General features: G+C 60.5%; 2 protein-coding genes across 6 annotated transcripts in view; both read left to right on the plus strand.

Annotated features, from left to right (window-relative positions):
* Nucleotides 1-2,929, plus strand: part of LOC106731476 (receptor-type tyrosine-protein phosphatase V-like) — a 60,098-nt gene extending 57,169 nt beyond the window's left edge. For all 3 annotated transcript variants that reach the window (XM_075910180.1, XM_075910179.1, XM_075910181.1), the window contains one exon: nt 1,708-2,929. In XM_075910180.1, the coding sequence (XP_075766295.1) occupies nt 1,708-1,767 (60 nt within the window). In that variant the 3' untranslated portion in view covers nt 1,768-2,929. The remainder of the gene's footprint in view (nt 1-1,707) is intronic.
* Nucleotides 2,930-5,274: 2,345 nt separating this feature from the next.
* The window catches only part of LGR6 (leucine rich repeat containing G protein-coupled receptor 6), a 163,270-nt gene continuing 153,603 nt past the window's right edge, over nt 5,275-14,941 (plus strand). For 2 of the 3 annotated variants that reach the window (XM_075910201.1, XM_075910204.1), the window contains exon 1: nt 9,419-10,139. In XM_075910201.1, coding sequence (XP_075766316.1) covers nt 9,946-10,139 — 194 coding nt within the window. In that variant the 5' untranslated portion in view covers nt 9,419-9,945. Of the gene's footprint in view, nt 5,869-9,418; nt 10,140-14,941 lie in introns of those variants that run through there. The other variant, XM_075910202.1, reaches the window with a different exon arrangement.

A 14,941-nucleotide genomic window follows, 5' to 3' on the forward strand; every position in this document is an offset into this window, starting at 1 on the left:
GGCTAATCTCATACTGGCGGGTATTGCCGAGTGCGTCGCACGCGAGACATGGGAGATACTTGGCCCTGGGTCGGCCTCAGCTGGAACCCTGCGTCCAATTCCGGGCACTCCGCGTTAGGGAGGGAGGAGAGAGTCCCGGGGTGGGGCGATGCTAAAAGCCTTAGAAAACCTGCTGTACGGTGAAAAGTTAAAACCTGGGTGTGTTTAGTCTTGGAAAAAGAAGCCTGAATGGGGAGCTGGCTTGCTCTCCACCTCCACGGGTGGGAGGGTGAGTAGGAATAGGCTGAGTCGGCAGCAAGGCATTAGGGAACAACCTTCTAACCCCAAAGGCTCTGAACCAAGCTTCCAAGGGAGGGGGTGGAATCCAGAATCCTAGAATCCCAGGGCTGGAAGAGACCTCAGGAGTCATCGAGTCCAGCCCCCTGCCCAAAGCAGGACCAATCCCAACTCAATCATCCCAGCCAGGGCTTTGTCAAGCCAGGACTTAAACACCTCTAGGGATGGAAATTCCACCCCCTCCCTAGGGAACCCATCCCAGGGCTTCCCACCCGCCTAGGGAAATAGTTTTTCCTAATATCCAACCTAGACCTCCCCCACGGCACCTTGAGACCGTTGCTCCTTGTTCTGCATCTGCCCCCACTGAGAACAGCCTCTCTCCATCCTCTTTGGAACCCCCCTTCAGGTAGCTGGAGGCTGCTCTCAAATCCCCCCTCACTCTGCTCTTCCACAGACTCAACAAGCCCAAATCCCTCAGCCTCTCCTCATAGGTCATGTGCTCCAGCCCCCGAATCATTTTGGTTGCCTCCGCTGGACCCTCTCCAATGTGTCCACATCCTTTCCTTAGTGCGGTGCTCAGAACTGGACACAATACTCCAGATGTGGCCTCACCAGAGCTGAGTAAAGAGGAATAATCACATCCCTGGATCTGCTGGCAATGCTCCTCCTAATGCACCCTAATATGCCATTAGCCTTCTTGGCTACAAGGACTCACTGTTGACTCATATCCAGCTTCTCATCCACTGTAACCCCCAGGGCCTTTTCTACAGAACTGCTGCTTAGCCAGTCGGCCCCCAGCCTGTGACAATGTTTGGGATTTTTCCGTCCCAAGGGCAAGACTCTGCCCTTGTCCTTGTGGAACCTCATCCGATTTCTTGTGGCCCAATCCTCTAATCTGTCTAGGTCACTCTGGACCCTATCCCTGCCCTCCAGCATATCTACCTCTCCCCCTCGCTTAGTGTCTTCCACACACTTGCAACCCATCCCCTCATCCAGGTCATTAATCATGATTCAGAGGGGTAGCCAAGTTAGTCTGTAACAGGAAAAACGTAACAAAGAACCAACGGTCTGGTAGCACTTTATAGGCTGACAAAACATGCAGATGGTGTCATGAACTTTCGTGGCACAGCCCACTTGAACCAAACCGGCCCTAGAACAGGTTGGACAACCCCCCGTCAGGCTGGTCCCGGTCCTACCGCAGGGCAGGGGGCTGGACTCGGTGACCTCTCAAGGTCCTTTCCCCCCCAGCGTTTTCTTGGGCCTGGTTATATGAAATGGGACAACTGCAGAACCACAGGGTCATGACGGTCCGGGGGCCAGGCTGATGTCTCCCTCAGTGACTCCTGATGGGGTGAGGCTGGGTCAAGCCCCCCCCTGTGTGGAACGGCTCTCTGAACACACACACACCCCTCTGTCTCCTGCCTCTTTCAGGACCAGTACGTGTTCCTGTACACGTGCATCCGGGACATCCTAGCCCAGAGGCAGCCCTAGGGAGAGCCCAGCAGTTCCTGCCCTGGAGAGAAGCCCAGCGCTGGGGGCAGGCGGAGGAGAACCCAACTGACGCCCCCTCCGGAGAGAGGGGACCTACCCGGGGCTGAGGCACCAGCCGCCTCCTGCCCCTCTAGGCCAGCGCAGACCAGGAGCTACGGTTGGGTTAGCCAGTGTCATCGTGTCAAGACGTCAGACTCTGCTGGTCTTCTTTGGCCGGGACATGCACCGTGTGCACCAGCCTCCCGCACTGCTGCCACCCGCTGCAGGTGGGGCGTGGGAACCTGTCCAGGACTCAAGGCTATGGAGGCTACGTCCCTGCTGCCTGGGATTCCTGGGACGCTGGAATATCCATTCATCCAGTCGCCCTCACGCTTGCTCTGGGATCCTGCCAGCCTCCGTGCTGCCCTCCAATGGTCCCTCTCATTTTGTCTGCCTATGTGCAGAACAAATTCTCTATGCACCTAGGCAAGTGCAGATGGGCACCACCAGGGCCGGCCCATTTTGGCACCCCGGGCCCCAGGTGCGTGGCGCTGCCCCCGGGGCACATGGCCCTGCCTCCGGGCGCACGGCACATGTGCTGCCCAGTCGGCCCGGCCACTGCCAATGGCGCGTAGCCTGGGGCGGGCTGTGCCTGGCTGTGCAGGGCCCTGCGGCCGCAGGGGGAAGGGTGCTGCTGGCCGGTGCTGCGGGGGTTAACAAGGCCCCTGCCCCGGGCGGCCACTGCAGCCCGCCGGGAGCCGGGCGCCCCCCGTAGGTTGGCACCCTGGGCAGCTGCCCGGCTAGCCCACCGCTTAGTCTGGCCCTGGGCACCACTAATAGAAACCATGCTACTGCCTGTGGGCAGCTGTGGGCGCTCTGCTGATCAGCGGGGGTGGCACCTGACTCTAGCTTAGAGGGAGCATTGCTGCTCCATCCCCCGCCGAGCAAGGCAGGAGCTGGTGAGCTCTGCTGAGCAGGCTGCCGGGGGGCGGGGGGGTGCCTGGGTGTGTCCGGGAGGGCTGGGAGTCCCGGAGCTAGGCATGTCTCAGAGCATCACGAGGAGTTTCTGGCTGGGCTAGAGCCTTGTGGAGACCCCGTGACCCAGGGCTGGGGACCCAGGGGAACGGGTGTCTCTCAACAGATGGATCACCGACCAATGAACAATAAACAGCCCCAGAAAGCAGCGTCTTCTAATGAACCGTCGTTTGTACTGCGCGCCCTGGCCTGCCCCGCCACCATCTAGCCAGCCGGAGCGCCCATCCAAAGGGCGGCTGTGCACACCGGCTGGGAGCATGCCAGCCAGCTGGCTTCTGCGCTCTCTCTTGTGCCGCCAGAGCCCGGCAGCTCGGCCCCAAGAACCGAGCCCCAAGCGGTAGAGCAGGAGACTCGGGGCACCCCTGCACCGGACTCTCACCTCGTAGCTGGGAGAACGGGCTGGAGGTAGCATCTCCCCCGCCGCAGCTGTGCAGGGCCCATGACGGGGCCAAGGCACGACAGCAAACCCAGGATAGCAATCAGAGGAGAAGACCCTTGCTGGCCACATAACCCCACCTCTGAAATCTGCTGCACCCTGCCCCTATGTGGGGTTAAAAACCATCCTGCCAGCGCAAAGTATCCACGAACTACCCAGCGCCCTGCTGGACACATGTGGCTGTGCCCTCTAGTGGCCATGCTAGAGATGTTCATTCAGCCTACAGGGACGTGCGGGTCCATCACCTTAACTCTGCCCCCTGGAGCTGGCCGTAATCCCATGGAGCACCAGGCTGGCAGGGTGCCAGGGTTTGTCTGCATTTGCTTGCTGTGCGCGCACGCCCTGCGTTCGCCAGGTCTGGCGCTGACCCTCTGCATGTCCTCGGCCCACAGCTCGCTGTCCCCGGCCCTGCCTGTGATTCCTGGTGAAACATTGTGTTTGACGGGTTAAAGGGGAGGGCCGGGGGTCCCTGCCTGTGGTGAGCCTGTGGGGCTGGAGCAGCCCCCTGTCTGTGGCGAGCAGGGAGCTGCTCCAGCCCCTCCGGGTTAACCGGAACCGGTGAGCTCACCCAGGAAGGATGAGCCTTATGGTTAGCCGGTCTCATCTCTACTGTCTGCAGCATTACTCCGTTATCGCATAAGCAGAAGTGAGCACACGGCAGCCCCTTTCGGGGACACAAACTTTTAAGCTGAGCTGTCCCCGGGCAGGGCGATGACCATACGAATTTTTCCACCCCCATTCTAAAAACCTCAAGGCCGCCCAGGTGAAAAGCAGGCGCCGCCCTGAGCAGTGGGTGACGCTCGCTAGCTCGTCTCCCGCCCAGCTGGGGCCGTGGTGTGGCCATGGCCCAGCGTCTCTTTGCCTGCCCCAGGACAGTCTCCAGGGGCCGAGGCTGGATTGATGAGCTCCCAGTCACTGCTCCGGCGGAGGCGGAAACCACAGCTGCTTGCACAGGGTGTCCTGGGAGCTGCGGGTTGGGAGAAGCGTCCCAGATTCCAGCCACGAGCCCCGGTGGGGAAGAGGAAGAAATGGAAAAACAAACCCACCTCCAGCCTCACGTGGCATGGGAAAGGCCAGGGACTCAGGGCAGCACGTTGTGGTCTCTGCATGTATCCTCGCTCCAGCCCAGCAGCATCCACAGCGCCTGCTCAGGCTCCCCTGTCACCGGGTGAAAAACCCTGGGCCCCTCGCTCCCTGGGGGCGTTTCTTTAGTCTAGAGACCAAGCGGGAATTCCCCTGGAAAGGGCCCCTCCCTCTGCCTTTAGCCCACTGCGCCCCCTCCCTGCAGAGCTCAGAGTTTATCCTCTCTGGTTGAGAGGGGGAAACTGAGGCACGCGGTGGCCAGTGTGCCAGCCTGTAGGGGGCGCCATCTAGGGGAGTAATTGCAAGTGCCTGGGATCCTAAACTCACTTTGGTGTGGCGCTGACCCGCCGAGCGAGCTGCCTACACAGAATGGCTGTGGATGGGGCCTGGCTGCTCTCCTTCGGGCAGAGCGTGGGGGGGGCACGGGGCAGAGGTCTTTGTCCATCCAGGCAGGCGGCGATCTGCGGCCACTCGCTGAAGTGAGACAAAAGGTGCCCATTTGCCGCAGGGAGGGGACTTGGAGCAGCTGGCTGAGGAGCGGGGGGGCTGCCCGACGCTCGGAATGGTCCCAGCAAGTGCGGACGGGTCGGTCTCCAAGCTCTCTCTAGCAAGGGAGACCAGAGGAGCGAGCGCTGGAGGTCCAAAGTGTCCGGCTGATCAGGAAGCCAAGGCTGCCTCAGCCCTGGCAGCAGCAGCGGGCGAGGAGGAGGGGGGCTGGAGAACGTGTGTAGTGGGGGTGCTGTGAGCCTTTGCACTGCACTGACACCCCACTTCCAGGCAGGGGGCTGCAGCATCCCCCTCCCCACCCCAGTTCCAGCCCCTGCGGCGAGGAGCCCTCATGTAAACCAGCCGCTGAGTCCCTGTCACTGCAACGAGTCCTGGGTGTGAACCCAGAAACGTCAGTGATTCCACCGAGAGGGGGAGCCGTCTGCTCCGCCCTCCTGCCCATACATTCCACTTCCCTCACCCGGGTTGCAGGAGCCAGGGTCTCGAGTGCAGCCACGCCCATCGGCCACCGCAGCCTGGGGTAGCAGCCTTTGCTGCTTATCGTAGGCCCGGACGGGACCTTGAAGTCATCTAGTGCAGCCCTCGGCCCTCATGGCGGGACTTAAGCCCATTGCGTCTTGTCCTGTCCTCAGTGGTTAAAGGGAACATTTGATCCCCCTCCTCTGTATAGCCCCCGGCGTGCCCGAGAAGAGCGCTATGTTGTTTTTCCTCCCCTCGCTGTCTTCTCTTCTCCCAGCGAAACAAACCGAATTCTCTCACGTGTTCCGTGTAGGTCCGATTTTCCAGACTGTGGCGGGGTGTATCAACCCTGCACTGGGCCTGAAGGGGTTAACCTGGCCCAGCTGGCTGAGGAGGCCCCGCCCCCACAGCTGCACTGGGCATGCTCCAGCTGGAGGCTGGCTATAAAAGCTGGTGGAGGCGCTCACTCAGGGCTGATGGCCGCAGGAGAAGGAGGTACTGCAGGAGAGGAAGCACTGCCAGACCCAGCAGCAGCCAGGCCGAGAGGGGCTGCAGTAGAAGACTGGAGTGAGGCGATGGAGAGGATGCCCTGCAGGATACGGGTAGGAAGTAGCCCAGGGCGGGGAATTATTCCTCAAGAGTTTGCTGGGTTGTGGTGGGATTCCCTGCTGAGCGAGCAGTGGGCTGCTCCACAGCTGACAGGGCCCTGGGCTGGGACCCCCAACCCGCTGCTCAGAGATATTGGGCAGCGCTGTGCATTGATTCTGGCTGCGAGGTTCTGTTTCCCTGAACATGGGGCGAGTGTCTCATGGCCACAAGGCCGTACCTTTCTGGAGCCCTGCTCTGCTTGAAAGCTTGTCTCTGTCACCAGCTGGAGTTGGTCCAATAAGAGAATGTCTCCCCCACCTCCTCTTGCTTGTATCCTGGTCTTGACAGGGCTACAACACCGCATAGGGAGCTGTCTGACTGACAGCTGGGCAGAAGACTGTTACTTCAGTGGGAAGGGGTTATTCCTTTCTCTCTGATAAGCTGTACACACTGAAAGTGAGGCCGGAGGCCTGTCCGAGTGTACAAAAGCAGTTCTCAACCTGTCCAGACAGTGTCACCGTTTTATGTGTGTGTGTATCCCCCAAGTTTCACCTCACTGACAAGACTTGCTTACAAAATCAGACCTGAAAAGACACATGTCCCTGCACACTATCACTGAAAAATTGCTTCCTTATTTTACCTTGAACCCATAAAATAAACGAATTGGGATATAAATGAGTGTACTTGCCTGTCAGTGTATAGCAGGACAGTATAAACAATTCGTTGTCTGTATGAAATGTTAGTTTGTACTGACTTCGCTAGTGCTTTTTATGTAGCCTGTTGTAACGTCAAGGCAAATACCTAGATGACAGATGTACCCCGAGGGCTATATGTACCCCCGGTTGAAAACCACCAGCTTCCTTACCAGCTGAGCTAACAGATTGCAACCCAAACGCCTCTACCAGCCACATTCTTCTGCTCTTTTAAACTGCAGCCGGCCACTGGAGGGCAACATGCAAGCATAGATGGGGCCTGATTCTGCTCCCGCGAAAGCCAATGGCAACGAAAAGGCTGTTTATGGTGATGGAGTGGATTGGACTCAGAGTTAGTCACTGAGCAAGCTCCCTGTGCGCAGCACAAATTCAGTAAAGCTGGCCAGAAATGGGCATTTCTATCCCATGAGCAATTCCAACTTTTCAAAATTGTCCCTTGTCTCCAAACGCTTGAAACCAGTTGAAAATGATCAACTACTTCTCTCTCTCTAAACCGTCATGTTTATAGACGCCTAGAAATGCGATCGTAACCTGGATTGAGATGTTTACAGATTCAACGCTGAAACAAAAGGAGATTCCTCCCGTGCAAAGGGAATCATTTAAAATGTTTCCACTGCAAGTGTTGTCAAAACCGATGCATTCCTGGAAACATTTCAGTTTCCACGAAATCCCATTTCCTGCCAGCACTGTTAGTGTTGAAGGTGCCATTAACACAGGCTATTCTTTCCAGCCCAGCTAGCGGCTAGATCTCCACACACAGGTCACTGGGCAAGGAGGTTTAGGAGCCAGCAAGGAACCATTTTTCCGCTAGAGGGAGACAGAGAAACCTTAGCTGAACCCATCATTTTGGATAGGGTGGTCGTGACCGACCTGGCTCTCGCCATGGGTTGACCGGGCCCAATGTCGCCTTGGTTGGCCGAGCAAATGTGCAGATTTCACAAGTCCAAGCTGTAGGGGCGTGTGCTTGGTTCTGCCTTGGCAGCTGGCAAAACTTTTAATTATGGATCTCCCCGTGGATCCCTTTCCCTTTCATTTAAACCCTGCACGGCTGGCGATGTTGGAGCACCTTGCAAAGGTTTAATTAATTACATTGCAGAGCGCTGCTGAGCCTTCGGTGGGGCTGGTCCAATTAGATCAATTTGCAAATCTCTAGGGTGAACCCTAGCCCCCCCCGAAGTCACTGGAAGAGCTCTCCTCGACATTAGGGGGCCTTAAACTCCAAGGCCAGAAGGGGCCAATGGCCCAGATCTTTAGGCCCCTAAGTCCCATTGAAACAAAGTAACATTGAGGTTCAGGGCCATTCTGATCATTCAGTGGAACGGCCTGCATAGCACTGGCCAGCCAGCGGTTCCTCACCCTCTCTGCAGCATGAGGCTGAGCTGCAGCATGTTAGAACAGGGCTGGGGAGCCTTTTGGGTCGGGGGCTGCTGACCCACCGAAAAATCCATCAGGGCCACACACAAGTAGAAGTGGGGGAAAAACCCCTCACTGACGTGGCCCCCAAAGGAGACGTTCCCCTTGCACACCAGCGCCTGGGGGGGCCCAGGCTAGTAGATCGTGTGTGCTCCAGCCCCATGGTGGGGCCGGAAGAGGGCAGGGGAGCCTGTGCTAGTGCTCCAGCCCCCCAACGCTGGGTGGGCTCTGAGCCTCAGGAGCTGGAGCCAGGCAAGCCGGGAGCTGCATCACCATGAAACCTGTGCACCTTGTTTCCTGTTGGAATGTGGCTAGCTTGGGGGATGGGGGAGCCGCCCATCGGGTCTGCATGGGGCCCACAAGGCATGGGGCCCACTGGCTTCCTCCGCCCAGACGTTTTCCCCTCCTGCCATTACTAAAGGGACGCGCATGGAAAGCCAAGGCCCGTGCAGGGAGGGGGGAGCCGACTGCACCCAGCGCGGCCAGTGAGAGCCAGGCGCTCCCGCGGCAGCCAATCACAGCGTGGCTGCGGGGCAATTGGCCCCGCCCCCATGTTCTAGGGACGCAGGTGCCATTAGGAAAACTGCCCCCTCCTGGGAGCCATTTAACTCTGCCTTTAGGAATAACCCTATCCCTTCCCCTCGCCTCGCCGTCTAGCACCGCTCTTGTTGTCTGCCACAAACCGCAATCCTGCACCTCCCGAAGGAGCAGAGGCAGGATCGCCTAGTGGTTAGGTTACAGTCAGGCGAGCTGGAGTCATAGAACCATAGAGCTGGAAGAGACCTCAGGAGGTCATCAAGTCCAGCCCCCTGCCCTAGGCAGGACCAATCCCAACTGAATCAACCCAGTCAGGGCTTTGTCAAGCTGAGACTTAAACACCTCTAGGGAGATTCCACCCCCTCCCTAGGGAACCCATCCCAGGGCTTCACCACCCTCCTAGTGAAATAGTTTTTCCTAATATCCAACCTGGACCTCTCCCACCACAACTTGAGACCATTGCTCCTTGTTCTGCCATCTGCCCCCACTGAGAACAGCCTCTCTCCAGCCTCTTTGGAACCTCCCTTCAGGAAGTTGAAGGCTGCTCTCAAATCCCCCCTCACTCTTCTCTTCTGCAGACTAAACAGACCCAACTCCCTCAGCCTCTCCTCATAAGTCATATGCTCCAGCCCCCTCATCATTTTAGTTGCCCTCCGCTGGACCCTCTCCAATGCGTCCACATCCTTTTTGGAGTGGGGGGGCCCAGAACTGGACACAATACTCCAGATGTGAGTCAATTGCTTGCTTTGCCACCACCTCCCTTGGGCAAGTATGGCGTCCCGTGCCTCAGTTTCCCCATCTGTACAACAGCACTGCCTCCGGTGTGTGTGTGGGGGGGGGGGGGGATGAAGGGTAACAAGGTGCTTGGGTGCTACAATGACGGAGTCCATACAAGTTCCCAAGAATTCTTCAAGCAGCGGCACGCCGGTTCCTAATAGCGCGCCGGTGCCAGCGGGCGGCCGGGTGCCGGGAGCCAGCCCCAAGGCACCTGCCCCCAAAGGCATCGTCCGGGGTACCGCTCCGTCGGCTGGGGTAGGATCCGCCCCGCAGAGAAGCGCCTTTCTCCCGGAGGGGTTGGCGTCCCCGTGCGCTCTCGCGAACATCGTTGCGCAAGCAGCGCGAGTCCTGGCGCTCCAGGCAGGTCTTTGTGTCGGGGGTTTTCTTCTCCCCCTTGGATGCGATTCCTGCCAGCTCCCGGGAGCGAGCAGCAAGGTCCGTGGCTCCTCCCCGCCGCCTCTCTCACGCCCCTGCCCTGCCCAGCCCGTGAAACCCAATAACCGAGCGCATCCAGCCATGCGTCCCCGTCACTGGCTGCATCCAGGCAGGGCAGGGAACCCAGCCTGCGCCGGCTCCGAGGCGCCCCGCCCCGGCGGTGCAGCCTGCTGAGCTCGGAGCCAGACGCCCTGCGCGGCGGCAGCTGGGGCCAGGATGGACCGGCTGCTCTTCTGGTGCGCTTTCCTCTCCTCCGCCCCGCTCCCGGCGGCCTCCCCGGAGCCGGGGGCGGCGCCCGCGTGCCCACCGCGGTGCCACTGTGACGAGGACGGCATCTTGCTCTCGGTGGATTGCTCCGAGCTGGGGCTGTCCGCGGTCCCCGCCAGCTTGAGCCCCTACACCGCTTACCTGTAAGTACCCCGCTGCGCCTTGTGCGCCCTGCGCGCGCGAGGATCTACCCCGCCGCCCCAGAATCAGCTGCAACTTGGGCTCAGGAGGTGGGAGTGGGGGTTGGAGCGGGGGGGACGGGGACGCTTCGCTGCTATGAAGTTCCCACTGCAAATTAGGACCAAGCAAACAGCGACCCGCAGAGCCAACTCCGCTCCCGCCTGTGCCCCTGCACACAATGCTGGGTGTGCGGGGCTGTTCCGCATGCTTTGCCGCTTGATTGCCAGGCAGATTCTGATTGTCTGAGCGCATAATGGAGTATTTATCCGGAGCAATTACGGCCAACAATCCCGGGCCCCTTCTGTCAAACATTTCAATAGCCGGGATCACCCGGGGCTTTGGGGAGTTCCGTTCGGGTTGGCCACCGGCAGCGCATGCGAACGGTCCGCTGCCAACGGGGGAAGTTGCACCAGGGGGTCTGGTTGATAGATCTTGCCCCGCGGAACCCAAAGGGGTTCAACTGAAAGAGGATTGTGCAGGGCTGATATCTAGCACCGCAGATAGCTCCTTGAGAACTCCCCCGGGGCACCTGTCCGCGTCCCCCCGGGGCACCTGTCCGCGTCCCCCCGGGGCACCTGTCCGCCTCTCCCTGAGACAGGCCGGTTTTGGCACTCCCTGGGAAAGGGGCTTTGTAGCTGTCTCTGCAACAGGTTTTGCTGTGCTGGGGCTAGGATGGGGAAGACGCTTGGCTTTTGACTGTAGGGACGGAGCTGAAGGCTGCCAGAGAAATCCGTTCAGTCTAAGAACTGAGTTGTCTCTGGCAAGCAGCAGTGGGTTATGCAGAGCAGCCCGGTCAATGCAGGGGCAGTCTTGCCTAGTGCCTGGAACAACAGGCTTTGGAAGGAGGCAGGAGCTCCGGCTTTTATTCCAGACTGTACCACTGCTTTCCTCAGGCAGGTTGCTGCCTCAGTTTCCCCCTCTGAAACGGGGATCAAGACACGGGCTGTCTGCAAAGTGCTGGCGAGCCCTGGAAGAAGGAGCTGCAGAGGCGCATGGTCTTGCCCAAGTGGCAGAGCTGGCATCTAGCCCTCCCGGTGTGGCGTCTGTCTCTTTCCCCGGCAGGCAGGTGGCGAGGGCTGCGTAGGATCCCGCTCGGAATGGCTGCTTTTCATCCGGGAGGGGGAAGTCCAAGGGAGCTGTCTAGTGCAAGAGGCATGCGCCTTTGGGGGGGGCTGTGGCATAACCGGGGTGTCTCAGACAGAAGCATTTCTCTCTAAGAGTTGTGGCCAGTCCTGGGTCTGTCGGGATGATGAGCCAAGGAGGCTGCAATGCCATTGCGATGGCAAAGTAAAGCCCCGTCGGGGACCCATTCCGCCTTTCGATTCATTTCAGGACTTGTGCATTCTCCTGCTCCAGCCCTGTAAGGACCAGGCTGGCCCTCGCACGCGCAACGCTGGCCCTCGCACGCGCCGCGCTGGCCCTCGCACGTGCCACGCTGGCCCTCGCACACACTGGCCCTTGCACGCGCCGTGCTGGCCCTCGCACGCGCCGCACCCAGGTCACTCAGTTTGCTAAGATTATTCTAATAGGATTGTCAGGCTATTCAAAACTCCTTAGCTATGTTAATCAGCCTCGGTATGCAGGTCCCTGGGGCAGGATTCTGCCAACCCAGGCAGGCGCTGGCAGTGGGCATGCCCATGCTGCGGCTGTTGGCAGTGGGGTGAGGAGTGCCGTCGGTGAAGTGTTTGTAAAGACCTTTTAGGCCTGATGTTCAAGGCCGGTGGGTCTACCGCAGGCCCAGCAGGTGGCTCCGCACCTCTGCAAAACAGGCTGTTTCTGGTGGAGATGAGTCCCCTGACAGTCGGAGTCGGGCTGTTTTCCAGCTGTGTCCGTCAATTTCTGCCATGCCCATCCCCCGGTGTCCTTGCCTCTGGGCAGCGTGCCCCAGCTGGTTCGCCCTTGCGAGGGAGATTTCGCCGACACGCACGTTAACCCACTTCACTCGTGTGGTGGCGCCATTGTCAGCTGTTTGGAGGAAGCGCCAGGAGGGGCGCTGATCCCTCGGCTGGAGACGCCTGTCCGGGGGAGCTGTCCGAGTGGAAAAAATCCCAGGCCCCATCCGGCCAGGGGCTAGCGTCTGGCCCCTTTGCGCCGCCCCGCGGACGCGGGACGTTGCCGGCAAGCTGGCTGCCAACTGCAAAGCCTCCCCCTGTAAATTAACTCCTGAAACCTTGTAAGGTAAGGCTGGGAGATGCCACGGGGCTTGTGGTTACCGCCAGGGAGCAGGGGGCTGGGTTTCATCTCGTTTGTGTGGCCACATGCGGTGGACCCAAGTGTGTAGTGTTTGGCACCTGACAGATGTCCTCCCCCAAGGCTGACCCCTCTGGTGGCAGCGCCCAGCTCCCCTGGCAAAGGCCCCGGGCCCACCCCTTGGGGCAATCGTCACACTGCACCCAGCCTGGGTATGGGGGGGCAGGAATCAGCCTGGGTCTTTTTGTGCCTCAGTTTCCCTGCCTTTACAGCAAGACTAACTCTACTCCCCTCTGCAGAGCCTTTGCCTGCCCTAGAGGAAGGGGGCTAGGACAAGGCTGAGGGTTTTTACTCGTCACGCTCTGCACTGAGGAGCAGAGGCCTGGTGAGACGTGGGACTACCAAGGCTGATTCCTGCCCCCGTACCCAGAATGCTGCCTCTCGAAGGTGATCAAAGCCGGGCCTGGGAGTCGGTGCCGCCAGCCCACTGTGGCCTCTTTGTGTGTCGCTCCCCCTGCGCCGTCTCTGGCAGCATCTTTCCCCTGGGGCGCACAGTCCTGTTCCTGGCTGGTGGCAGAGGTGTGATGGGCGGACAGGCTCAGTCTGCAGCTGGAGTTGCCCTGGAGCTGAGGCAGAGGGGAAAGCTGTCATGGTGGGGCCAGCCCCCCGGGTCTCTGCCCTAGGTCCCTGCAGAAAGGCAGTGCCCTGGCACCGGCCTGTGGGGGCAGAGTAGAGCCTGCAAAGTCTGAGCGCAGGCCCCCTGGGGACGGCTATTCCGCTCAGGGCTCTGTCGGTGCCCCTGCAAGAAAGGGGAGCCTTCCCCCCGCCGCACCTCCGTGGGCTCAGCCCTGCCCCCCGAGCTCAGGGGCCCACGGGCCCCTTTGGCCCCCTGCGCAGGCTCTGCGGGGACGGGGCAGGAGGTTCCCGGATGAGCTCTCAGCTGGCTTAGAGATTCCGAGCCGGCGGCTGGAATGTCACAGCCCCGCTGGGAATGTGACGCTCCGGTGCCACCTGTACCGCCCTCTCCCGCCCTCAGGAGCGCTCCCCGAGGTTCTCCCGGGCCCCGCGCTGCAGATGCTGCTGCCCAGACCACGGGGAGCCCCCTTGCCTGAATTTGCATCCCCCACCCCTGCCCATTTCCTCCGCCATCTGGGCTGCCCGGCGCTGGCCAGGCACAGAGCTGGGCACGGGGACGGGCAGTTCTCACAGCTGCTCAGCTCAGGCAAATGCTCCATCCGGCCTGGCCAGGGTGACGGGTCAGAAACGCTGCCAATGCTGCCTTTGCCCTCATGCCACTGAGCAAAGTGGGGCGGGGGGGGGGGGGTGCCCTCATGGAGGCCTGGTCCACCCGTACCCTCCCGTGGCCCAGGGCGTGGCTCGTTATTATGCTTCAGTCATTGGATGGGGGGTAGATTCCTCCCCCAAGGCTGAGCCCCGTCTGCTGGCAGCTCCCAGCTCCCCTGGCAAAGGCCCCGGGCCCACCCCTTGGGGGCAATCGTCACACTGCACCCAGCCTGGCGCCTCCCCTGGCTCAGCCGTGTGACCTTCCCTAACTCCTCATCCCTGCGCTGCAGCAGCCCCGCTGCGGTGACCTGCCCCCTCCAGGGCCCTCTCCTGCCCCGTCTCTCGCCCCCCAAGCCGGCTCATCCCGCCGGGTGCCCGTGTAGCAGGGTCCAGCCAGGCCTGGGGAGCCTCACAGAACGGCCGGTCGTTTTTAGCCAGTTCCCAGAACAGTTCCCCAGTGGCTGGGCCGTGGCCCTCGCTGCCCTGGTCCGTGGAAGGGACACAGGTAGGAGTCAGGCCCAGCCCCTACCCTCTCGAGGGCACACGCCTGCCAGCTGCAGGTGGCGGGAAGAGCCCAGACTTGGACAGCCACGCCCACCTTGCTGCCCAGCGGGGATTGCGGCCGTGCGGACGGGGGGTGGCGCAGCAGCGCTGTGGTGGCCTCTAGCCAGCCACCCCAACAGGCTGCATTCACCGTGGTGGTGGAATCGGGACCAGAAAATTGGTGTTTGATTCTAGCTCCCCTCCCCCCCCAACAGCCCACATGGCGCCTGCTTCTACGTCCACTGGACCCCCCGAGACACGCTAACATGCCTGCCAGAGGTGGTTCCTATGTTGGAGGGTTGGGGGGGGGGAGGCCGGCCCATAGCCCGTGGGGGGATAGGACGTTAGTTTCTGCTGTGCCACAAATTCCCCCTGTGACCTTGGTCATGTCATCGCGTCTCTGGCCCAGCTTCACCAAGTCTTTAAATGGCTTGAGGGTCTGTGCAGTGGGGCTCCGAGTGCCGGGAGGCTGAACCCGGTACAGCTCAGAGGCGCTCCGTCGGAAGCGCGAGGTGAGAGGGAGGGGAGGGCTGTGTAGGACTCTCTCCATCTCGGGCTCAATTGTTTGGAGTCTTCTGCCCGTTATGCCCTGGAGCGTCCCTGGAGGAGCAGACTTCTAGGGGCTTGAGACAAGCCCAAGTCGCAGGCGTTGGGTAGGAACCTCCCGTGGGAGCAGGTGATTCCAGCCTTGCCCACAACGGGGTCTTCTGCACCCTCCTGTGCAGCGACTGGCCACTGTCTATGGGAG

This window comes from Pelodiscus sinensis, chromosome 27 (assembly GCF_049634645.1).
Source record: "Pelodiscus sinensis isolate JC-2024 chromosome 27, ASM4963464v1, whole genome shotgun sequence".
Classification (NCBI taxonomy): Eukaryota; Metazoa; Chordata; order Testudines; family Trionychidae; genus Pelodiscus; species Pelodiscus sinensis.